At 42.9% G+C, this 26,433-nt stretch overlaps 1 protein-coding gene across 2 annotated transcripts in view; it reads left to right on the plus strand.

The window, feature by feature from the left end:
• The first annotated feature begins 3,340 nt into the window (after positions 1 to 3,340).
• The window catches only part of LOC117510085 (stonustoxin subunit alpha-like), a 79,740-nt gene continuing 56,647 nt past the window's right edge, over positions 3,341 to 26,433 (plus strand). For both annotated transcript variants that reach the window (XM_034169701.1, XM_034169700.1), the window contains exons 1-2: positions 3,341 to 3,422; positions 3,505 to 3,604. In XM_034169701.1, the coding sequence (XP_034025592.1) occupies positions 3,514 to 3,604 (91 nt within the window). In that variant the 5' untranslated portion in view covers positions 3,341 to 3,422; positions 3,505 to 3,513. The remainder of the gene's footprint in view (positions 3,423 to 3,504; positions 3,605 to 26,433) is intronic.

Raw genomic sequence — 26,433 nt, forward strand, 5'->3', positions numbered from 1 at the left:
GAGAAAAGGAAGGTTGGAGATTGGCCTATAATTAGCTAAGATAGCTGGGTCAAGTGATGGCTTTTTAAGTAATGGTTTAATTACTGCCACCTTAAAGGCCTGTGGTACATAACCAACTAACAAAGATAGATTGATCATATTTAAGATTGAAGCATTAAATAATGGTAGGACTTCCTTGAGCAGCCTGGCAGGAATGGGGTCTAATAAACATGTTGATGGTTTGGATGAAGTAACTAATGAAAATAACTCAGACAGAACAATCGGAGAGAAAGAGTCTAACCAAATACCGGCATCACTGAAAGCAGCCAAAGATAACGATACATCTTTGGGATGGTTATGAGTAATTTTTTCTCTAATAGTCAAATTTTGTTAGCAAAGAAAGTCATGAAGTCATTACTAGTTAAAGTTAATGGAATACTCAGCTCAATAGAGCTCTGACTCTTTGTCAGCCTGGCTACAGTGCTGAAAAGAAACCTGAGGTTATTCTTATTTTCTTCAATTAGTGATGAGTAGAAAGATGTCCTAGCTTTATGGAGGGCTTTTTTATAGAGCAACAAACTCTTTTTCCAGGCTAAGTGAAGATCTTCTAAATTAGTGAGACGCCATTTCCTCTCCAACTTACGGGTTATCTGCTTTAAGCTACGAGTTTGTGAGTTATACCACGGAGTCAGACACTTCTGATTTAAAGCTCTCTTTTTCAGAGGAGCTACAGCATCCAAAGTTGTCTTCAAAGAGGATGTAAAACTATTGACAAGATACTCTAACTCCCTTACAGAGTTTAGGTAGCTACTCTGCTCTGTGTTGGTATATGACATTAGAGAACATAAAGAAGGAATCATATCCTTAAACCTAGTTACAGCGCTTTCTGAAAGACTTCTAGTGTAATGAAACTTATTCCCCACTGCAGGGTAGTCCATCAGGGTAAATGTAAATGTTATTAAAAAATGATCAGACAGAAGGGAGTTTTCAGGGAATACTGTTAAGTCTTCTATTTCCATACCATAAGTCAGAACAAGATCTAAGATATGATTAAAGTGGTGGGTGGACTCATTTACTTTTTGAGCAAAGCCGATAGAGTCTAATAATAGATTAAATGCAGTGTTGAGGCTGTCATTCTCAGCATCTGTGTGGATGTTAAAATCGCCCACTATAATTATCTTATCTGAGCTAAGCACTAAGTCAGACAAAAGGTCTGAAAATTCACAGAGAAACTCACAGTAACGACCAGGTGGACGATAGATAATAACAAATAAAACTGGTTTTTGGGACTTCCAATTTGGATGGACAAGACTAAGAGACAAGCTTTCACATGAATTAAAGCTCTGTCTAGGTTTTGATTAATTAATAAGCTGGAATGGAAGATTGCTGCTAATCCTCCGCCCCGGCCCGTGCTACGAGCATTCTGACAGTTAGTGTGACTCGGGGGTGTTGACTCATTTAAACTAACATATTCATCCTGCTGTAACCAGGTTTCTGTTAGGCAGAATAAATCAATACGTTGATCAATTATTATATCATTTACCAACAGGGACTTAGAAGAGAGAGACCTAATGTTTAATAGACCACATTTAACTGTTTTAGTCTGTGGTGCAATTGAAGGTGCTATATTATTTTTTCTTTTTGAATTTTTATGCTTAAATAGATTTTTGCTGGTTATTGGTTGTCTGGGAGCAGGCACCGTCTCTACGGGGATGGGGTAATGAGGGGATGGCACGGGGAGAGAAGCTGCAGAGAGGTGTGTAAGACTACAACTCTGCCTCCTGGTCCCAACGCTGGACAGTCACAGTTTGGAGGATCCAAGAAAATTGGCCAGATTTCTAGAAATGAGAGCTGCTCCATCTAAAGTGGGATGGATGCCGTCTCTCCTAACAAGACCAGGTTTTCCCCAGAAGCTTTGCCAATTATCAATGAAGCCCACCTCATTTTTTGGACACCACTCAGACAGCCAGCAATTCAAGGAGAACATGCGGCTAAACATGTCACTCCCGGTCTGATTGGGGAGGGGCCCAGAGAAAACAACAGAGTCCGACATTGTTTTTTGCAAAGTTACACACCGATTTAATGTTAATTTTAGTGACCTCCGATTGGCGTAACCGAGTGTCATTACTGCCGACGTGAATTACAATCTTACCAAATTTACGCTTAGCCTTAGCCAGCAATTTCAAATGTCCTTCGATGTCGCCTGCTCTGGCCCCCGGAAGACAATTGACAATGGTTGCTGGTGTCGCTAACTTCACATTTCTCAAAACAGAGTCGCCAATAACCAGAGTTTGATCCTCGGCGAGTGTATCATCGAGTGGGGAAAAACGGTTAGAGATGTGAACGGGTTGACGGTGTACATGGGGCTTCTGTTTAGGGCTACGCTTCCTCCTCACAGTCACCCAGTCAGCCTGCTTTCCCGACTGCCCGGGATCTGCCAGGGGGGAACTAACAGCACATTGCGTTCTGCGTCCTTATCAGGCAGGCCGGTCGCGGCACTGGTCGGCATCACCGCGATTGCTCTCACTGCCTCCGATGCACTTACTGAGTGTGCGGGCTCGGTAAGCACCGCAGCGGGCCACTCACACCGCCCCCCTGTCTGCTGTGCCGAACTGCATCCAACTCTAGCACCAGGTCCAGAGACTACGCTCGCTGTTTTGATGCGCAGCGCCCACTACATGGTCTCGGTAACCGCAGACGCAGAGCTCCGTGGCCATGACTTGGATTCTTTACGGGTCCCGCATCCGAACCCCTGGAGGCAGTGAGCGAAGGGAGAATATGCGCATTGTGTTCTGCGTGCATTTATCATTTATAGATATATGATATATGATATATGGTTTTCTTCACGGTGTATAAAGCCATATTCATTGGTGAACAACTTGATAACTGATAATATTCCAGTTATGAAAGGGTTATTGGCTGCATGTAAACATAGTCAGTGATGCCATCAACACTGCCTTTGAAGTATCCTCAGCATCAGTAATGGTCCAATTAAGTTTTTTTGGTTCACAAATACTGTTCTAATTACACACCAACATTGTGTCACTTTTGTCCAAATATCATTTATGTGTGTGTGTGCAGGATGAAGACTTTTTTTCACGTCATCTCATGTCAATGTTCCATTTACAGGTTATGGTGGAAAATCCAAAAATGACAGAGTTGTGAATGTTTCTAATCCTTTAACACAGTAAATGTTGCATGAAAGCAAAAGGTTACAAATCACACAGAGACATGTTGAAATGTTTGGCTCAAATGTGAAAGGAAAAGTTGTTGGGCCGCGTGTTTGTGAGTTCAGATTTATTCTGACACAATACTGTGTGTCCACAGGAACACAAATGTCAAACTCAAGTGGGAGGAGTCTGGTGGGCAAGTCCTTCAGCAGGACATAAGTATCACTGAAACCTCACAGACGGTCAGACGGAGTTGGACTGAGACTTGATCAGGTGAGGACAAACCAGGCCCACGTGCACAGCTGCTAAACTGGACATTTCATATTAAAGGATGTTGTTGGTTGTTTGTCTTCAGGTTGAACAAATGGCTTCAGAGGAACTGGTGGTGGCTGCCCTGGGTCGACCTTTCACCTTAGGCATGCTGTATGACGCTCGCACAGACAAACTGATCCCAGGTAAGACATGACTGAGTCTTCTGTGGTGGAAGAGTTTACGTCTGGTGACATTTGGGTCAAACACTCAAACCCAAAAATAGGAATGTGTGAAGTCAGTTGTCCACTCCGTCCACTCTGGACTTTTTAACAGAGATTTCAAAATGTTATAAATGTGCTTCATTAGAAAATAATGGAAAACATGATTTCTTTTTTTTTTTTTCTTTTTTTAAAACCTATTTGCTTTCATTCACATGCATAATAAATACATTTAGGACACTTAGTAATAAAGAAACTTAAGTTCTGTGATACACAGAATGAGAAGATAAATGTGGAAATATAAAGAGAAATAGATTTTAAAACTCGACTTTTCCCTTTAGGTTTTGTCTTCCCCCTTTTGCTTTTCCTTTTGATGATGGTTGAAGGGCCGAGCTGGCTTCAGCCGGGTATACGTGTCATGTGCCATATATGGGCATGCAGTAAAGTGAGACTGTCTGGTTGCTGCAGTAAGTTCTGCTGGAGCTGTGTGTGTATCTACGAGGTCTGTTAGAAAAGTATCGGACCTTTTTATTTTTTTCAAAAACTATATGGATTTGAATCACGTGCGATTACATCAGACAAGCTTGAACCCTTGTGGGCATGCAAGAGTTTTTTCACGCCTGTCGGTTACGTCATTCGCTTGTGGGCTGGCTTTGAGTGAGGAGTGGTCTACCCCTCCCGTCGGAATCTCTTTGAGAACTTCCTGAGAGACTGACGCTTTGCTTGATCAAAATTTTTTCAAAAACTGAGGCACATCGAAGTGGACACCATTCGAGAAATTCAGCTGGTTTTCTGTGAAAATTTTAACGGCTGATGAGAGATTATGGACTGTTGCTGTCGCTTTAAGGATGGCCCACGGAGCGGGACGTCGCGACGCGCCCTGAGCCACCGCTGTCTGCCTGTTTCGAGCTGAAAGCTTCCAAATTTAAGCCTCTGTTGACCCAGGACGTCGTGACAGAACAGAGAACTTTCAGAAGAGGTCGGGATCAGCAGTTTATCCGGACAGTCCACTGTTAAAGGAGATTTTGTAATGAAAGAAAGTGCGGACGGGTCCGCGCATTGTGATGCAGCCGGCGCCGCGCGCCGCACACCTCCATTGGAAGCCTTAAGGAAAAGTTGGAACATGGAGGTGTTAATGAAAGACCTTTCATTAATAAAATCTCCTTTAACAGTGGAATGTCCACTTCGATGTGCCTCACAGTTTTTGAAAAAATTTTGATCAAGCAAAGCGTCAGTCTCTCAGGAAGTTCTCAGACAAAGAGATTCCGACGGGAGGGGTGGACCACTCCTCACTCAAAGCCAGCCCACAGGCGAATGACATAACCGACAGGCGTGAAAAAACTCACGCATGCGCACGAGGGTTCAAGGTTGTCTGATGTAATCGCACGTGATTCAAATCCATATAGTTTTTGAAAAAAATAAAAAGGTACGTTAGTTTTATCACAGACCTCGTATTTGTGTGTCTGCTGCTGCTTTGCTCTGTGCTGCGCCTGTTTCAGTCCTCTCCCATTTCTTATTCTTCCTAAGTTGAAAGTAGCGTGTGGGAATCGCATACTTCTATCGTGAGGTCAGAAGCTGTAAATTTAATCCTCCAGAGAATGTCCAGTTTGACCATCCAGCTGAGTGGGGAATTTGGAAGCAGCGTTTCTGCATGGCTACAAAACTGAACAAAGACTACACTGAGGCCCGGGTCGGTTCTTTAATATACACCATGGGTCCAGAGGCTGAAAGTTTTTCAATACATTCACTTTTGTGGAGAAAGCAGATCAGAAGAAGTTTGACGAATATATGACGAAAATATGACGAATACTTCAAAAGGAACATAATTCGTAAGCATGCCTGTTTTCCATCAGGAGATACTAAACCCCAGACGGAGTCTGGGGGTGTCTGCAGGAAGCATCTGGAGGATGGGGGTCAGGGGGAAACATTTTGGCTGAAGATGGGTGAAATTTACCGAGCCAGGCCCTGAAGTTGCCTTTTGTTGTCATTGCTCCATCTGTGGAACTGAGGACAATTTGACTATGATGCAGTATTGTCCAATTTGTGCAGGTTGTCTTACTGATGGCCACAAGTTGCAGGAAAGAAAAACCAGGGCTGTGAATCCTCAAATCAAATCAAATCAATTTTATTTATATAGCGCCAAATCACAACAAACAGTTGCCCCAAGGCATATGCTCTCCTTCTAGTCCCCGTCAGTACTCTAGCTGCAGCATTTTGAATTAACTGAAGGCTTTTTAGGGAACTTTTAGGACAACCTGATAATAATGAATTACAATAGTCCAGCCTAGAGGAAATAAATGCATGAATTAGTTTTTCAGCATCACTCTGAGACAAGACCTTTCCGATTTTAGTAGTAGTTTTTAATGCCATCCAGAGTAAGGATCTGGTTAGACACCATGTTTCTAAGATTTGTGGGGCCAAGTACAATAACTTCAGTTTTATCTGAGTTTAAAAGCAGGAAATTAGAGGTCATCCATGTCTTTATGTCTGTAAGACAATCCTGCAGTTTAGCTAATTGGTGTGTGTCCTCTGGCTTCAAGAATGAAAAGAACTGAGTACCATAAACTCTTATTACAAGGGGAATTTCCCACCTTCAAAATTTTGCAGTATAGTTTGTTCTTTGTTTCTAAGAAAAAAATAAATGTCTGCCCTCCCTCATCACTTTTTTCTCATGTCAAGGATGATAAATTGTTTGTTTGTTTTTGTTTTATTGGGCCTAATTGTCCTTAAGGCTGCTTAACTTTTAAAATGTGCATTATACACACACACACACACACATATATATATATATACTCAACAAAAATATAAACGCAACACTTTTGGTTTTGCTCCCATTTTGTATGAGATGAACTCAAAGATCTAAAACTTTTTCCACATACACAATATCACCATTTCCCTCAAATATTGTTCACAAACCAGTCTAAATCTGTGATAGTGAGCACTTCTCCTTTGCTGAGATAATCCATCCCACCTCACAGGTGTGCCATATCAAGATGCTGATTACACACCATGATTAGTGCACAGGTGTGCCTTAGACTGCCCACAATAAAAGGCCACTCTGAAAGGTGCAGTTTTGTTTTATTGGGGGGGGGATACCAGTCAGTATCTGGTGTGACCACCATTTGCCTCATGCAGTGCAACACATCTCCTTCGCATAGAGTTGATCAGGTTGTCAATTGTGGCCTGTGGAATGTTGGTCCACTCCTCTTCAATGGCTGTGCAAAGTTGCTGGATATTGGCAGGAACTGGTACACGCTGTCGTATACGCCGGTCCAGAGCATCCCAAACATGCTCAATGGGTGACATGTCCGGTGAGTATGCCGGCCATGCAAGAACTGGGACATTTTCAGCTTCCAAGAATTGTGTACAGATCCTTGCAACATGGGGCCGTGCATTATCCTGCCCGAACATGAGGTGATGTTCTTGGATGTATGGCACAACAATGGGCCTCAGGATCTCGTCACGGTATCTCTGTGCATTCAAAATGCCATCAATAAAATGCACCTGTGTTCTTCGTCCATAACAGACGCCTGCCCATATCATAACCCCACCGCCACCATGGGCCACCCGATCCACAACATTGACATCAGAAAACCGCTCACCCACATGACGCCACACACGCTGTCTGCCATCTGACCTGAACAGTGTGAACCAGGATTCATCCGTGAAGAGAACACCTCTCCAACGTGCCAAACGCCAGCGAATGTGAGCATTTGCCCACTCAAGTCAGTTACGACGACGAACTGGAGTCAGGTCGAGACCCCGATGAGGACGACGAGCATGCAGATGAGCTTCCCTGAGACGGTTTCTGACAGTTTGTGCAGAAATTCTTTGGTTATGCAAACCGATTGTTTCAGCAGCTGTCCGAGTGGCTGGTCTCAGACGATCTTGGAGGTGAACATGCTGGATGTGGAGGTCCTGGGCTGGTGTGGTTACACGTGGTCTGCGGTTGTGAGGCTGGTTGGATGTACTGCCAAATTCTCTGAAACGCCTTTGGAGACGGCTTATGGTAGAGAAATGAACATTCAATACACGAGCAACAGCTCTGGTTGACATTCCTGCTGTCAGCATGCCAGTTGCATGCTCCCTCAAATCTTGTGACATCTGTGGCATTGTGCTGTGTGATAAAACTGCACCTTTCAGAGTGGCCTTTTATTGTGGACAGTCTAAGGCACACCTGTGCACTAATCATGGTGTCTAATCAGCATCTTGGTATGGCACACCTGTGAGGTGGGATGGATTATCTCAGCAAAGGAGAAGTGCTCACGATCACAGATTTAGACTGGTTTGTGAACAATATTTGAGGGAAATGCTGATATTGTGTATGTGGAAAAAGTTTCAGATCTTTGAGTTCCTCTCATACAAAATGGGAGCAAAACCAAAAGTGTTGCGTTTATATTTTTGTTGAGTGTATATATAGGACATCAAAAAACAAAACAAAAAAATTCAGGCTTTGTATATTAAAATTTCTAAAATTCTGCCCTTTAAACTCACAGTGAAAAGTGATCTCTACAATGAATTAAAAGAAATCAAAATCTAAAAGCCAAAATGATGGTGTGAATAAGTGCCACCTTTAGTGTAGCACATGTCAATCATCACGTCTACATCCAGTTTTCTTCGGACAAGTCAGGAGATGGATACATTAAAAGCCCCAAGACACTGAATATGTCTTGGACTTTATTTACATGAATTATGAAGAAGTACAAACAGTATGGCCCTCTATGGTAGATCTGTGTGGAGTAGATAGTTAAGTGACTGTATAAGAAGGAGATGAGTTAGGAAAGCCACCAAGACACCAGGACAACACAGAAGAAGTTCTAGACTTCTGTGATTGAAGAAATTGTTTTGAATTTTGCATCACCACTCATGCCTTCATAGTGGAGTTGCCCAAAGAAGAATTTTCTTTCAACAAAACAGATCAAATCTACGTTTGAAACTCCAATGTTGCCTTCTGGCAAATTCAGTTCATTTCAATTTATTTTCATTTATATAGCGCCAAATCACAACAAAGTTGCCTCAAGGCGCCTCACACAAGTAAATAAAATAAAGACTACAAAGTAATAGGAAATAATTAAATTTAAATTGATTTAATTTAATTTATTTACATTGTGCCAAATCATAACAAAGTTCCCTCAAGGCGCATTGCATAAGTAATGTCTAACCTTACCAACCCCCAGAGCAAGAACACGGGTGACAGCTGTAAGGAAAAACTCCCTCTGTTGATTTGAGGAAGAAACTCAAGGGGGGGGGGGGGGGTGCACTGCTTGGGCCATGCTACTGACACAATAGACAATACAAGTACAGTAGTGTTCAGAATAATAGTAGTGCTATGTGAATAAAAAGATTAATCCAGGTTTTGAGTATATTTCTTATTGTTACATGGGAAACAAGGTACCAGTAGATTCAGTAGATTTTCACAAATCCAACAAGACCAAGCATTCATGATTCACTCTTAAGGCTGTGAAATCGGGCTGTTAGTTTAAAAAAAAAAAAGTAGAAAAGGGGGTGTTCACAATAATAGTAGCATCTGCTGTTGATGCTACAAACTCAAAACTATTATGTTCAAACTGCTTTTTTAGCAATCCTGTGAATCACTAAACTAGTATTTAGTTGTATAACCACAGTTTCTCATGATTTCTTCACATCCGCGAGGCATTCATTTTGTTGGTTTGGAACCAAGATTTTGCCCGTTTACTAGTGTGCTTGGGGTCATTGTCTTGTTGAAACACTTATTTCAAGGCCATGTCCTCTTCAGTATAAGGCAACATGACCTCCTCAAGTATTCTGACTTATCCAAACTGATCCATGATACCTGGTATGCGATATATAGGCCCAACACCATAGTAGGAGAAACATGCCCATATCTTGATGCTTGCACCACCATGCTTCACTGTCTTCACTGTGAATTGTGGCTTGAATTCAGAGTTTGGGGGTCGTCTCACAAACTGTCTGCGGCCCTTGGACCCAAAAAGAACAATTTTACTCTCATCAGTCCACAAAATATTCCTCCATTTCTCTTTAGGCCAGTTGATGTGTTCTTTGGTAAATTGTAACCTCTTCTGCACGTCTTTTATTTAACAGAGGGACTTTGTGGGGGATTCTTGCAAATAAAGTAGCTTCACACAGGCGTCTTCTAACTGTCACAGCACTTACAGGTAACTCCAGACTGTCTTTGATCATCCTGGAGCTGATCGATGGGTGAGCCTTTGCCATTCTGGTTATTCTTCTATCCATTTTGATGGTTGTTTTCCTTTTTCTTCCACGCGTCTCTGGATTTGTGGTCCATTTTAAAGCATTGGAGATCACTGTAGATGAACAGCCTATAATTTTTTGCACCTGTGTATAAGTTTTCCCCTCTCCAATCAACTTTTTAATTAAACTACACTGTTCTTCTGAACAATGTCTTGAATGTCCCATTTCCTCAGGCTTTCAAAGAGAAAAGCATGTTCAACAGGTGCTGGCTTCATCCTTAAATAGAGGACACCTGATTCACACCTGTTTGTTCCACAAAACTGACAAACTCACTGACTGAATGCCACACTACTATTATTGTGAACACCACCTTTTCTACTTTTTTTTACTAATAGCCCAATTTCATAGCCTTAAGAGTGTGCATATCATGAATGCTTGGTCTTGTTGGATTTGTGAGAATCTACTGAATCTACTGGTACCTTGTTTCCCATGTAACAATAGGAAATATACTCAAAACCTGGATTAATCTTTTTAGTCACATAGCACTACTATTATTCTGAACACTACTGTATACAGGAAATTTTGGGAGTCCGTGCTGGTGCACAGGATGGGAGGCCTGCAGAAGAACACACCCACTCCCATTTCTGGATAGAGCCGCACCTCAAACAGAAAGACAAAATAGAATCAGGTGGCACAAAGACAACAAATACAGCATAATTTGTTAGCATTAAGCAACAAGAAAAACAAAAAGATACTAAGGTGATCGCCGGCCCTAGGCTTCACTAAAAGACCCAGACATTAGATAAAGTTGAGGCAGAGACCTGTTCTGTTTACTAATAAAATGAATTTAAGTGACAAGTGACAAAGTTTTTTATTCGGCACACAAAATATTCAAACAGAAAAAAAATGAACAATTCCACAAACAAACACAGACAAAACTAGTGAGTCTGAAAGGGTGTGGGCTGAAGCAAAGCTTATTAGGACCCACCCCTGCTAGTACAAGTCCAACAATTCTAATCAGTCATATTTACATAAATACAAATTCACTACTACATGTCGACACACAGACATACACATCAATATACTATTCACTTATAATTATATTTATATAGTACCAGATCACAAGAAAGTCGAATCAAGGCACTTTACGCCAGTAAGGACTAACCTTACCAACCCCCAGAGCGAGCACTAGGCAACTGTGGTGAGGAAAAACTCCCTATAAGGAAGAAACCTCAAGCAGACCAGGCTCTTGGGGGTGACCCTCTGCTTACGTATATACGTATATACTTTACAAACATAAATATATACATAAATATACACAGTCACTTATATACATATACGTATACACCTACCCATATCTATATATCTACATACGCATATACATACCCACACATTCAAATATACAATAAGTCCCACTTATAAATTGAACATTCCGTATAAATCAAATTATATTTGCTTCTTTATGATACTTAGACATAATGTTCTTTTTGAGTAGTTTCTTAAATCTTACTAAGGTACTACTCATTCTAACCTCTGTTGAACATTTGTTCCATTTCCTCACCCCAACCACAGACACACAAAAACCCTTTACATTTGTTCTTACTGGTGGTTTCATAAAAATTGCACAACCTCTTAAACTATATCTGGATTCCCTCAATCGGAACAGACTCTGGACATGTCTCGGTAAGGCTTGGTTTTTCGCTCGAAATAAAGTTTGAATTGTAATGTAATCGACCAAATCTATGAATTTTAATCAATTTAAAGACACAAATAGAGAATGAGTTGGTTCACGATATTGTTTATTGCAGATGTTTCGTATGGCTCGCAAAAGGAATATTGGATTGGTATTTGATTTGTAAGTGTTTCCCCATGACTCAACACAATATGTCATATATGGTACCATCAGAGAATGATATAAAGTAAGTAACCCTTCTTGCGGCAGTAGGTCTTTGGCTTTATACAAAATGACTATAGTTTTTGACAGTTTTGATTTCACATAATTTATATGTGGTTTCCAGCTAAGTTTATTATCAATTATAACACCTAAAAATGTATTCTCTGTTACTAACTCAATTTCCTTATTGTTTATAGTTAAATTTTTACATTTGGGTGCCTGTTTATTTCCAAATATAATACATTTAGTTTTCCCAAGGTTGAGTGGCAACTTATTAGTGTCAAACCAAACCTTAAATTTTTCCAGTTCTTTCTCCACTATGTCCAGAAGCTGTTCAAGATTTTCACCGCTACAGAACACAGTTGTATCATCCGCAAAAAGGACACATCTCAGTAAACTCGACACCCAACTTATATCATTTATATAGATTATAAACAACAAAGGACCCAGCACTGAGCCCTGCGGCACCCCACATGTGACATCCCTGAGTTCAGAATTTGAATTATTGAATTGAACATACTGAAGTCTGCCTTGTAAATAACTAGCTATCCATTCATATGCCAGACCTCTGATTCCATATTTCTGCAGTTTAATTAATAGTATTCCATGGTTAATTGTGTCAAACGCTTTCTGTAAATAAAAAAAACACCTATTGTGTATTGTTTATTGTCAATTGCAGTTGCTATACTTTCCACGAAGTCCATCAAAGCATGTGATGTAGTTCGAGACCTTCTGAATCCATATTGTTCACAAATGATGTTATGCTTCAGTAAATAATCATTTAATCTTTTGGCAAATATTTTTTCCAAAATTTTGGAAAATTGTGGCAGGAGTGATATAGGTCTATAATTAGAAAATGTGTGTTTGTCACCAGTTTTAAACAGAGGAATTACTTTGGCTATTTTCATTTGAGAAGGAAATTTACCAGTACTTAGTGACATATTGCAAATATAATTGAACGGTTTTACTATACAATCAATAACTTTTTTTAATAAAGCCATATCCAAATTATTAAATCAGTCGATTTCTTACTTTTTGAACCATGAACCAGATCAAGTATTTCCCTTTCATGAGTACCACCAATGAACATTGAAACAGATTTGTTAAACATTGAATTATTTACCCAGAAGTTATTAGTTGATGAGTCAATTTTACTGGCAAGATTTTTACCCACATTAACGAAGTATTCATTAAAGTGTTCAGCAATAGACTTGTCGTTATCAATCGTGATGTAGTTGTTACTCTGAAGAAATGAAGGATAATCTCTAGTTACTCTATTCTTTTTAACTATTTCATTTAATATGTTCCATGTGTTTTTGATGTTATTTCTATTTTTGACAAGTAGCTCATTATATTTTTTTACTGAGTCTCATGATATTGATTAACTTATTCTTATATGTTTTATACTTACTTTCAGCTTCCTTAGTTCGTAGTTTTATGAATTGTTTATATAGTACGTTTTTCTTTTTACATGCCCTCTGAAGCCCCTTAGTTATCCATGGTTTGTTGCTATATTGATTTCTATATATTTTGTCAACAAATGTGTTGTGAAAGTGTAGTGACACGGACCCACAACAGGGGGCGCAAATGAACGGTCAATAGATGAGCCAAAAAATAACAATTTAATGTTGTGAAGGTGCACAACGAATACACAGACAATCTCAGAATATGATTACAGTCAATCCACAAACGTGACGTGTGGGCAGGCTCGAGGATAGAAGACGTCTGTCCTGAGAAGAGCCGGAACCACACGATTTCCGCTGCCATCGAACCTGGTGAATACTGGAGCCGCCAAGTCCCGAATTCCCAGGTGATCACCGTCCCCGACTGTCGGATCTGGTACTGCTGGCGAAGAACAAAGACAGTCAAGTGTGGGTGTGTGTACACCCAGTAACAACAACGGTGGGAATGCCACCTCCACCTCTCACTCAATATGCTGATGAATTTACAGTGATCCCTCAGAGGAAAAGAGTGCCGTCCTGCACTCACTCAGCCTCCACAGGAAGAGGGACCGGTACTCCTGCAAACACTCACAATATACAGCTTATAAGTAAACACAAATGGCTGAGGATATTACCTCCATTGAAGTACGATATCTCGGCGATGAGGTGGAGATGACTGGGTTTTATGGAGTGGGATGATGAAGAATGAGTGACAGCTGTCAGGACATAATGAGTAACAGCTGTCACTCCCGGCTGTGTCCGTGGCGGCAGCGCCCTCTCGTGCCTGAAGCCCGCACTTCAGGCAGGGCGCCCTCTGGTGGTGGGCCAGCAGTACCTCCTCTTCTGGCGGCCCACACAACAAAATGGACAGTGTTTATTATACAAACTGGAAAAAATGGAAATGAAAGCATCATATGACCTGTCAACATCATCAACAAAAACATCTGACCAATTCTGACTTGATAAATCCTCCCTTAAATTATCAATTGTTTCAGGTGTTACTTTTCTACTCATGAATTTGATATTGCTTCGATACTTACAACAACCCTCCAATGCAAAGACTGAGAAAACTGGCAAGTGATCACTGATATCACTGACCAGTAGTCCCCCACTAAGATTACCGGATATAACGTTAGTTAAAATATTGTCAATGAGAGTTGTATCCATAAGGTGTTTATAAATGAGGTAATTTGTGGATGATTGTGAGGGTTTAAAAATCTATATTGAAATCTCCACAGACAAATAAATGCTTATTTCTGTTGATTTTGTTGTACATTCCTAAGATAATGTCTTCAAAGGTGTCAATATTTGTCCCAGGAGCTCTGTAAATGCAACTAACAACTATGTTTTTGGAGTTAATAGATGTAATTTCTATGGTAACACATTCCATGATGTTGTCCACTGTAAATGACATGTTGTTGATGAGTTTACAGTTATAATCTGACCTTACAAACAATGCAACGCCTCCGCCCCTTCTCGTCTGCCTATTAACCAGGAACAATTCATAACCATCAAGATATACCAGATCTTTATTATCCTCATTTAACCATGTTTCTGAAATTACAATAACTGAAAAACGTTTTTTGGATGTTTTCAAACAATCATTAATAGTGGACAGATTACGAGAAAGACTTCTGTTGTTGAAATGTATAATTGAAAAATCTTCATCATTGATTTTATAATTTTTGAATTGTTCTTCTGTAAAATATTTGCACTGTCTCACAATATTCTCACTGAAAAAGGTATCAGGATCATTTTCAGATTCGAAGGGGTGGTTAGCAGAGTTATTATAATTAAATGTATCTAGACAGAGCTCCTGGGCAGAAATAAATGGATCATTATCCTTAGTCATTATGTCTCTCTTGTCTCCTGGTGTAGATGATGTGGATGAGTGGGTTGCTCCAGTCTGCATCATGGTGCTGTGATGTGTTTGAGTCCTCATACCTATTGTTCATATTTGTCCAGCTCCTCGATGTTCCTTATTGCCATAACCTTTGCTTGTTCTGGTGATCCGTTCAGTTTGATGAATATTTTACAGTTTGAAGTCCATGTGTGCTGGATTTTTCCGTTTCTTTAAGAAGCGTGCTTTCCTGGCGATGTCGGCATTCCGTTTGGTGAGATGTTCATTGATGAATACGTTTGTCCCTTTCAGTTTTCTTCTTTGTTTTAACAGTGCTGTTTTGTGTTTTCTGTTGATGAATCTCATGATGACGGTTCGTTTATCACCGTCATTTCTCCGGGGCAGAGGGTGGCACGCTTCAATGTTATTTAAATCCATTTCTATACCTTTAGATAGGAGGAAATCAACAACCTGTTTTCCACAGAGCTGACCTCCTGTTCACTGGGATCCCCTCCGCTCCCATCTGTTACCGCCCGTGCGTAGGACCATGGTTTGATGTGAAGACCTGTGATGATGACGTCGTTGATTCTGGTGTACTGCTCCAATTCAGCCACTCTATTTTCCAGTTGCACCAGATGCCGGTCTTTCTCGGCGTTCTGGAGCCGTAATGCCTTCACCTCCTCCACCAGATCCATGATTGATTTCTGTTGCTGCTTCACAACAGAAATCTCCTCTGATAGAAAGTCCAGAGATTTTTTAATATCATCACCTTCCTCCGCTGTCAGAACCTTCTTAGGCCCCATGGTCGGCTTATGGGCAGCTTGACGATCGCCGATGTTAACAGCCTGCGTTGTTTGTCACCGGGATGGATCTGCACTGCACTGGTGCCGCGCGGCCTCGGTGTTTCCGCGCTGATGGATCCGCGGTGGCTGCACGAGGCCTCGGGGAAGCGGCACTCGTGACGCGCGGCTTTAATGATGCAGCGCGCTGCCTCAGTGAATTCACCACGTTGGGCGGGCCTCGGATGTTGTTGCTGTCCAGTCGCGGGGCTAAGTTGCCGGTTGAGGTGGTATTCCCACTGTCTGGGTTGGCAAACACCGGCGTGGCAGATGGCAACTACAAACACCACCTCTGAAAACTCAGGTACAAACTTTTTGCAGCTCGCTCTGACGACACACAGCTCTCTAGTGACGACACGCAGCTCTCTAGTAATCCAAGATGGTGGAATGACTTATGTGCATGTTTAAAAGGGTAGAAAGCATAGTAACATACTATGCCAGTATGCTAGACATACGAAAGGGAAAATAAGTGCGTCTTAACTCTGGACTTGAAAATCTCTACAGAATCTGACTGTTTTATTGATGCAGGGAGATCATTCCACAGAACAGGGGCATGATAAGAGAAAGATCTCTGACCTGCAGACTTTTTATTCACCTTAGGGACACAAAGTAGTCCTGCACCTTGAGAACGCACAGCCTGGGCCAGTACGTTGGGTTTAATTACAACCCCAATTCCAATGAAGTTGGGACATTGTGTAAAATGTAAATAAAAACATAAGACAATGATTTGCAAATCCTCTTCAACCTATATTCAATTGAATACACCACAAAGACAAGATTATTTATTTAATGTTCAAACTGATAAACTTTATTGTTTTTGTGCAAATATTTGCTCATTTTGAAATGGATGCCTGCAACACATTTCGAAAAAGTCGGGACGGGGCAACAAAAGACTGGGAAAGTTGACGAATACTCAAAGAACACCTGTTTGGAAACAGGTGAGTATCGTGATGGGGTATAAAAGGAGCATCCCCAAAAGGCTCAGCCATTCACAAGCAAAGATGGGGTGAGAATCACTACTTTGTGAACAACTGTGTGAAAAAATAGTCCAACAGTTTAAGAACAATGTTTCTCAATGCTCAATTGCAAGGAATTTGGGGATTCCATCATCTACAGTCCATAATATAATCAGAAGTTTCAGAGAATCTGGAGAACTTTCTACACGTAAGCGGCAAGGCCAAAAACCAACATTGAATGCCCGTGACCTTCGATCCCTCAGGTGCCACTGCATTAAAAACTGACATCATTGTGTAAAGGATCTTACTGCATGGGCTCAGGAACACTTCAGAAAACCACTGTCAGTTAACACAGTTCGTTGCTACATCTACAAGTGCAAGTTAAAACTCTTACCATGCAAAGTGAAAGCCATACATCAACAACATCCAGAAATCCCGCCGCCTTCTCTAGGCCCGAGCTCATTTGAAATGGACAGACGCAAAGTGGAAAAGTGTGCTGTGGTCTGATGAGTCCACATTTCAAATTGTTTTTGGAAATCATGGACGTTGTGTCCTCTGGACAAAAGAGGAAAAAGACCATCCAGATTGGTACCAGTGCAAAGTTCAAAAGCCAGCATCTGTGATGGTATGGGGGTGTGTTAGTGCCCACGACATGGACAAAACGCTGGCGAGAAGTGCATATATATACGAGGGCTGTCAATAAAGTATAGGTCCTTTTTATTTTTTTCAAAAACTATATGGATTTCATTCTAAACCTGTGAGACACATCGAAGTGGACACGGTTCGAAAAATTAAGCTGGTTTTCGGTGAAAATTTTAACGGCTGATGAGAGATTTTGAGGTGATACTGTTACTTTAAGGACTTCCCACGGACCGAGATGTCGTGCAGCACTCCCAGGCACCGTCATCAGCATTTTATTATTTTATTTCAGCATTTTATCCGGATATTCCACTGTTAAAGGAGATTTTTTTTAATGAAAGACGTGCGGACGGGTCCGCGCGTCGGGACGCAGCCAGCGCGGTGCGGCGGCACAGGAAAAACACCTCCGTGTTGATAACCATTTGTAAAATCCAGACGGCTTTTGATGGCTTTCAGTGGAGTGAGTATATGAGAAATTGTTTAACAGTTGGACATGTTCCAGCTTGTCCTTAAGGCTTCCAACGGAGGTGTTTTTCCTGTGGCGGAGCATCGCGGCGGCTGCGAGCCAACGCTGCAATCCGCCCGCACATCTTTCATTAAAAAAATCTCCATTAACAGCGGAATATCCGGATAAAATGCTGAAACCGACTTCTTCTGAAACTTCTCTGTTCTCTCACGACGTCCTGGATCAATAGAGCCTGAAATGTGGAGGTTTTCAGCTTGAAACAGGCTGACGACGGCGCCTGGGAGTGCTGCACGACATCTCGCTCCGTGGGAAGTCCTTAAAGCGACAGTATCACCTCAAAATCTCTCATCAGCCGTTAAAATTTTCACCGAAAACCAGCTTAATTTTTCGAACCGTGTCCACTTCGATGTGTCTCACAGGTTTAGAAAAAATTTTGATCAAACAATCATCAATCAATCAGATTTTTATATAGCGCCAAATCACAACAAACAGTTGCCCCAAGGCGCTTTATATTGTAAGGCAAGGCCATACAATAATTATGTAAAACCCCAACGGTCAAAACGACCCCTTGTGAGCAAGCACTTGGCTACAGTGGGAAGGAAAAACTCCCTTTTAACAGGAAGAAACCTCCAGCAGAACCAGGCTCAGGGAGGGGCAGTCTTCTGCTGGGACTGGTTGGGGCTGAGGGAGAGAACCAGGAAAAAGACATGCTGTGGAGGAGAGCAGAGATCGATCACTAATGATTAAATGCAGAGTGGTGCATACAGAGCAAAAAGAGAAAGAAACAGTGCATCATGGGAACCCCCCAGCAGTCTACGTCTATAGCAGCATAACTAAGGGATGGTTCAGGGTCACCTGATCCAGCCCTAACTATAAGCTTTAGCAAAAAGGAAAGTTTTAAGCCTAATCTTAAAAGTAGAGAGGGTGTCTGTCTCCCTGATCTGAATTGGGAGCTGGTTCCACAGGAGAGGAGTCTGAAAGCTGAAGGCTCTGCCTCCCATCCTACTCTTACAAACCCTAGGAACTACAAGTAAGCCTGCAGTCTGAGAGCGAAGCGCTCTATTGGGGTGATATGGTACTACGAGGTCCCTAAGATAAGATGGGACCTGATTATTCAAAACCTTATAAGTAAGAAGAAGAATTTTAAATTCTATTCTACAATTAACAGGAAGCCAATGAAGAGAGGCCAATATGGGTGAGATATGCTCTCTCCTTCTAGTCCCCGTTAGTACTCTAGCTGCAGCATTTTGAATTAACTGAAGGCTTTTTAGGGAACTTTTAGGACAACCTGATAATAATGAATTACAATAGTCCAGCCTAGAGGAAATAAATGCATGAATTAGTTTTTCAGCATCACTCTGAGACAAGACCTTTCTGATTTTAGAGATATTGCGTAAACGCAAAAAAGCAGTCCTACATATTTGTTTAATATGCGCTTTGAATGACATATCCTGATCAAAAATGACTCCAAGATTTCTCACAGTATTACTAAAGGTCAGGGTAATGCCATCCAGAGTAAGGATCTGGTTAGACACCATGTTTCTAAGATTTGTGGGGCCAAGTACAATAACTTCAGTTTTATCTGAGTTTAAAAGCAGGAAATTAGAGGTCATCCATGTCTTTATGTCTGTAAGACAATCCTGCAGTTTAGCTAATTGGTGTGTGTCCTCTGGCTTCATGGATAGATAAAGCTGGCTATCATCTGCGTAACAATGAAAATTTAAGCAATACCGTCTAATAATACTGCCTAAGGGAAGCATGTATAAAGTGAATAAAATTGTAAAATTGGTCCTAGCACAGAACCTTGTGGGACTCCATAATTAACTTTAGTCTGTGAAGAAGATTCCCCATTTACATGAACAAATTGTAATCTATTAGACAAATATGCAAACAAAGCGCCAGTCTCTCAGCAACTTCTCAGACAAAGGAATTCCGACGAGGGGCTGGACGACTCCTCCCACAAGGAGTGCTCACAGGCGAATGACGTCACCGACAGGCGTGGAAAAACTCACGCATGCGCACGAGGGTTCAAGCATGTCTGACATAAAAACATATGAATGAAATCCATATAGTTTTTGAAAAAAATAAAAAGCACCTATACTTTATTGACAGCCCTCGTGTGTATATATATATATATATATATACATATATATATATATATATATATATATATATATATGATGTCTGTTAGAAAAGTGTCCAACCTTTTTATTTTTTGCAAAAACCTGATGGATTTGAATCACGTGTGCTTGCATGAGCCAACCTTGAACCTTCGTGCGCATGCGTGATTTTTTTCACACCTGTTGGTTGCGTCATTTGCTTGTAAGCAGTCTTTGTGTGAGGAAGTGTAGAGTCTCTCGTCGTTTTTTCTTTGCAAGGAAATGGCGGAACGACTGGAGCAGCGCGACTGCATCAAATTTTGCCAGAAACTGGGCAACACCCAGCTCTTGTACCATTCGGAAGATTCAGACAGCTTTCGGTGGCTTTTCAGTGATGTGACTATCTGAGAAATTGTGGACGAGCTGGGCATGTCACAACATGTCCTGTGAGACTTCTTATGGCCTCAGACAGTGGACTCATCTCTGTGCTTGTTCTGTTAGACCTCAGTGCTGCTTTTGATGCTGTTGACCATAAAATTTTATTACAGAGATTAGAGCATGCCATAGGTATTAAAGGCACTGCGCTGCGGTGGTTTGAATCATATTTGTCTAATAGATTACAATTTGTTCATGTAAATGGGGAATCTTCTTCACAGACTAAAGTTAATTATGGAGTTCCACAAGGTTCTGTGCTAGGACCAATTTTATTCACTTTATACATGCTTCCCTTAGGCAGTATTATTAGACGGTATTGCTTAAATTTCATTGTTACGCAGATGATACCCAGCTTTATCTATCCATGAAGACAGAGGACACACACCAATTAGCTAAACTGCAGGATTGTCTTACAGACATAAAGACATGGATGACCTCTAATTTCCTGCTTTTAAACTCAGATAAAACTGAAGTTATTGTACTTGGCCCCACAAATCTTAGAAACATGGTGTCTAACCAGATCCTTACTCTGGATGGCATTACCCTGACCTCTAGTAATACTGTGAGAAATCTTGGAGTCATTTTGATCAGGATATGTCATTCAAAGCGCATATTAAACAAATATGTAGGACTGCTTTTTTGCATTTACGCAATATCTCTAAAATCAGAAAGGTCTTGTCTCAGAGTGATGCTGAAAAACTAATTCATGCATTTATTTCCTCTAGGCTGGACTATTGTAATTCATTATTATCAGGTTGTCCTAAAAGTTCCCTAAAAAGCCTTCAGTTAATTCAAAATGCTGCAGCTAGAGTACTGACGGGGACTAGAAGGAGAGAGCATATCTCACCATATTGGCCTCTCTTCATTGGCTTCCTGTTAATTCTAGAATAGAATTTAAAATTCTTCTTCTTACTTATAAGGTTTTGAATAATCAGGCCCCATCTTATCTTAGGGACCTCGTAGTACCATATCACCCCAATAGAGCGCTTCGCTCTCAGACTGCAGGCTTACTTGTAGTTCCTAGGGTTTGTAAGAGTAGAATGGGAGGCAGAGCCTTCAGCTTTCAGGCTCCTCTCCTGTGGAACCAGCTCCCAATTCAGATCAGGGAGACAGACACCCTCTCTACTTTTAAGATTAGGCTTAAAACTTTCCTTTTTGCTAAAGCTTATAGTTAGAGCTGGATCAGGTGACCCTGAACCATCCCTTAGTTATGCTGCTATAGACGTAGACTGCTGGGGGGTTCCCATGATGCACTGTTTCTTTCTCTTTTTGCTCTGTATGCACCACTCTGCATTTAATCATTAGTGATCGATCTCTGCTCCCCTCCACAGCATGTCTTTTTCCTGGTTCTCTCCCTCAGCCCCAACCAGTCCAGCAGAAGACTGCCCCTCCCTGAGCCTGGTTCTGCTGGAGGTTTCTTCCTGTTAAAAGGGAGTTTTTCCTTCCTACTGTAGCCAAGTGCTTGCTCACAGGGGGTCGTTTTGACCGTTGGGGTTTTACATAATTATTGTATGGCCTTGCCTTACAATATAAAGCGCCTTGGGGCAACTGTTTGTTGTGATTTGGCGCTATATAAAAAAACTGATTGATTGATTGACTTCAACACGGAGGCGCTTTTGCTGCGCCATCAGCTTCATGCTGATGAATTTCGCTGCAACTCATTTCATGGCAAAATCTTCTGTCACAGTGCAATGTGCCAAAAAAGTGCTAATGCCCACCTCTTCCACAATTTCTCGGATAGTCACACGACGGTCCCACATCACCACAGCATTCACTTTGGAATGATCCTGTTATGTGTCGGACGCAGCTCGGCGAACCGACCAGCGTTTGAAGGACCCAGTATGAAATAAGCAGAGCACGGTTCAAAGGCTAACTGAATTTAATACATAACAGTGATAATATAATAACAGAAAGGTGCGGTCTGGCGTGGTGCGCTCCCAGCAGCGCTAACGGTCCGGAGCCAGAAGCTGTTTCGGACTCAAGGACCCCGCCGACACCCCCCAGGTGGCCGCAACAACCGAGTCTGTGAAAGAAGGAACCATTATGTGAGTCCACACTCTACACACAGAACACTTAAAGGTGTACAAACAGCAAACACTTCCTGGCTTGATTACTGATCAGCTTCCCAACCTGCAGGCATGGAACATCCAGTTCACAAAACTCCACCGCAGTGGAAGCTGATACATGACTAACAAACAGCTCAATACAATAAGGTGTGAGGGACACCACATTTACTGACTGTATAACTGTTAGTCACAAAATCTAACGTACCTCAGGAAGTGTGCTGACGAGCGTGAGACCTCACCCCCTCCTCTTTCACAGACTGTGCATCAAACCTGGACGTTCTCAGCATCCGCTGTTGATGAGATGGCTCCCGAGACGACGATCTCACCCGTCTGGTCACAAGGTCGAGTCTCTGGCAAATACACACTGTGCACTCCAGTCTTAAATGCCAACATGTTCCAATCCATCCAGATGCACCACAGCTGTGAGTCCTGACGAGTCACAGGTGATCAGGGTGAGGTCCTGACAGCCTCAGCAACACAGCCACTCAGTCCCAAACGCAAGCCACCTGGGAGGAAACCAAAAGACAAACAAACCGGCAGCCAGGCCCCCCCAGCCATATAACAGTACCCCACCCTCACGGGAAGCCTCCCGGCGACCACATACACCTGGCCCAGGAGAAACACCCCCCTCCAGGGACCATGGCTGGAAACCGCGTCTGCGTTCATCCTCCAACAGACTGGTTGAACTGGCTGCATCTTTGCCCCTGTCTCCGACAGTCTCTTAGCACAGGTGTGGCCAGGAGTTCTTACACCTGTGCGGTCAGCCTTTATCCAAACATGTGTGATTAGTCATAAAACAAAACAACCAAAACACCCGCCCCTCCCCAGGGGACCGTCCCATCAAACCCCAGGGAAGGGGAGAAAGGAAAAACAACCCAAACCCAAGCCTACAAACAAAAATACTAAAACACCCCCCCCCCCAGAGGACCGTTCCATCAAACCCTAGGGAAGGGGAGAAAAGAAAAACCCAAACTTGAGCTCACAAACACAAATGCCAAAATACCCCCCCTCCCCCCCCCCAGAGGACCGTTCCATCAAATCCCAGGGAAGGGGAGAAAAGAAAAACCCAAACTCGAGCTCACAAACAAAAATGCCAAAATACCCCCCTCCTCCCCCCAAACGACACGTAGGGACCAACACCCCCCAGAGGGCCACCCGCCAGCTCCAGGAGTAATAACCACGGCCGAGGTCCCTCTGGGATCCAACGTCACCCACGGGGACTACCAGCGCCTCCCAGAGGACCACTCGTCAACCCCAGGAGACGCCTCCCCTCATGACCAATGGACCCAGCCTCGGCCGTCCACGGCTAGATGGACCCAACGTCCTTTCCCCCCCAGAGGACACCACAGTCAAACCCTGAGGGCGGAAACTGGGGGGGAGAAAACAAAAAGACACCCCAAACCCCCCCCCTCCCCTCCCGGGTGCAGAGGCTACCTGGGAAACGCCCAGCACAACCTAACTGCACCCCTCCAGCAATGCCGACACTACGGCACACCCGGCTGGAGTCAGAGGAGAAGAGAGGGCATAACAAAAAACAAAGAGAAAAAACAACCCAAGTACCAACCCCATCACCCCCCCAGGGGACCGTTCCATCCAACCCTGGGGATGTGAAACAAAAAGAAACAAAAGAAAAAACAAACAGACCAACACACAGTTGTTTGGGTCCCTGTTTGCGTTTTTTTTTTTTTTGCAAAGGCTACAGGGTCACACCCCCAGACAAATAGTGGACAACAAAAAATAAAAGCCCACACAAAAACCAACTCAAAAAACACCCACACAAAATGAACTAACACAAAACAAATCAGTGAGTTATACCGTCAAGCTCCACCAAATGGAACACACCTGTTCCTACTCAAGAGCTTGACGGTAACGTGATTCAGTCACCACAAGGGGGAGCCAGAGTGCAAAAAATGAAAAAACCCCTTTGGCGACAGAAAAAACAAACGAGCTGCTCTTATGTGCGCAGCTGTGTGCAACACACAACCAAAATGTGCTCAACTAAATAACGCCGGAGCTGATACAACAGACGCAGTAGTTACCTTTGTCCGGGGAAACGGGGCTACGACTGTAACACAGGAAGCCCAGCGACCCGTGCTAACAGAGCTCCGCCGTGCGTGTGAACCCATTACAAACGCACTCTTGCAGCTCCCGTTTAAACCTCTTATCCGGTCGGAGTGTGACGCGAAGCCATCGCCAGTCACACTCCACCACGACCCACGGATAAGGCACAACACAGGAACACGGCTGCAAGAGAGCACAAATCAGTATCCAGTAATGGGTTCTCAAACATGCACCTTCCGGGCGGAGAGCCCCGCAACTGATCCGGATAACCACTGAACGTCTGCTGCCGCCTTCCCGGCGCGTTACCGTCTCTGCTACCACTGGGTCCGTGATGTTTGGCCAGAGACTACTGTTATGTGTCGGACGCAGCTCGGCGAACCGACCAGCGTTTGAAGGACCCAGTATGAAATAAGCAGAGCACGGTTCAAAGGCTAACTGAATTTAATACATAACAGTGATAATATAATAACAGAAAGGTGCGGTCTGGCGTGGTGCGCTCCCAGCAGCGCTAACGGTCCGGAGCCAGAAGCTGTTTCGGACTCAAGGACCCCGCCGACACCCCCCAGGTGGCCGCAACAACCGAGTCTGTGAAAGAAGGAACCATTATGTGAGTCCACACTCTACACACAGAACACTTAAAGGTGTACAAACAGCAAACACTTCCTGGCTTGATTACTGATCAGCTTCCCAACCTGCAGGCATGGAACATCCAGTTCACAAAACTCCACCGCAGTGGAAGCTGATACATGACTAACAAACAGCTCAATACAATAAGGTGTGAGGGACACCACATTTACTGACTGTATAACTGTTAGTCACAAAATCTAACGTACCTCAGGAAGTGTGCTGACGAGCGTGAGACCTCACCCCCTCCTCTTTCACAGACTGTGCATCAAACCTGGACGTTCTCAGCATCCGCTGTTGATGAGATGGCTCCCGAGACGACGATCTCACCCGTCTGGTCACAAGGTCGAGTCTCTGGCAAATACACACTGTGCACTCCAGTCTTAAATGCCAACATGTTCCAATCCATCCAGATGCACCACAGCTGTGAGTCCTGACGAGTCGCAGGTGATCAGGGTGAGGTCCTGACAGCCTCAGCAACACAGCCACTCAGTCCCAAACGCAAGCCACCTGGGAGGAAACCAAAAGACAAACAAACCGGCAGCCAGGCCCCCCCAGCCATATAACAGATCCGGTCATTTCAGCATGTTGATGGCCGCCCGGAGCGCCGCTCACTCTCCACCGTTGTGCAGACGTCTTTAAACCCGTTGTACCGCTCCTTAATCTGTGTGATGCCCAGAGAATCGTCACCGACAGCCGTCTGAATAATCTGAATGGTTTCCACCTGGCTATTGCCCATTTTCTGCCAAAATTTGATGCAGTCGCGCTGCTCCAGTCGTTCCACCATTTCCTTGCAAAGAAAAAAATGACGAGAGACTCCACCCATCCTCACACAAAGCCTGCTTACAAGCAAATGACGTAACCGACATGTGTGAAAAAAATCACGCATGTGCACAAAGGTTCAAGGTTGGCTCATGCAAGCACACGTGATTCAAATCCATCAGGTTTTTGAAAAAAATAAAAAGGTCGGATACTTTTCTAACAGACCTCGTATATATGTGTGTGTGTGTGTATATATATATATATATATATATATACGTGGGCTGTCCGTAAAGTATCGGTCCTTTTTATTTTTTTTAAAAACTATATGGATTTCATTCATATGTTTTTACGTCAGGCAAGTTTGAACCCTCGTGCGCATGCGTGAGTTTTTCCACGCCTGTTGGTGACGTCATTCGCCTGTGAGCACGCCTTGGGAAGGAGTGGTCCTGCCCCTTCGTCGGAATTTCATTGTCTGGAAATGGCGGAATGAAAAGGACCT

Source organism: Thalassophryne amazonica, chromosome 5 (genome assembly GCF_902500255.1).
Source record: "Thalassophryne amazonica chromosome 5, fThaAma1.1, whole genome shotgun sequence".
In the NCBI taxonomy this organism is placed as follows: domain Eukaryota; kingdom Metazoa; phylum Chordata; class Actinopteri; order Batrachoidiformes; family Batrachoididae; genus Thalassophryne; species Thalassophryne amazonica.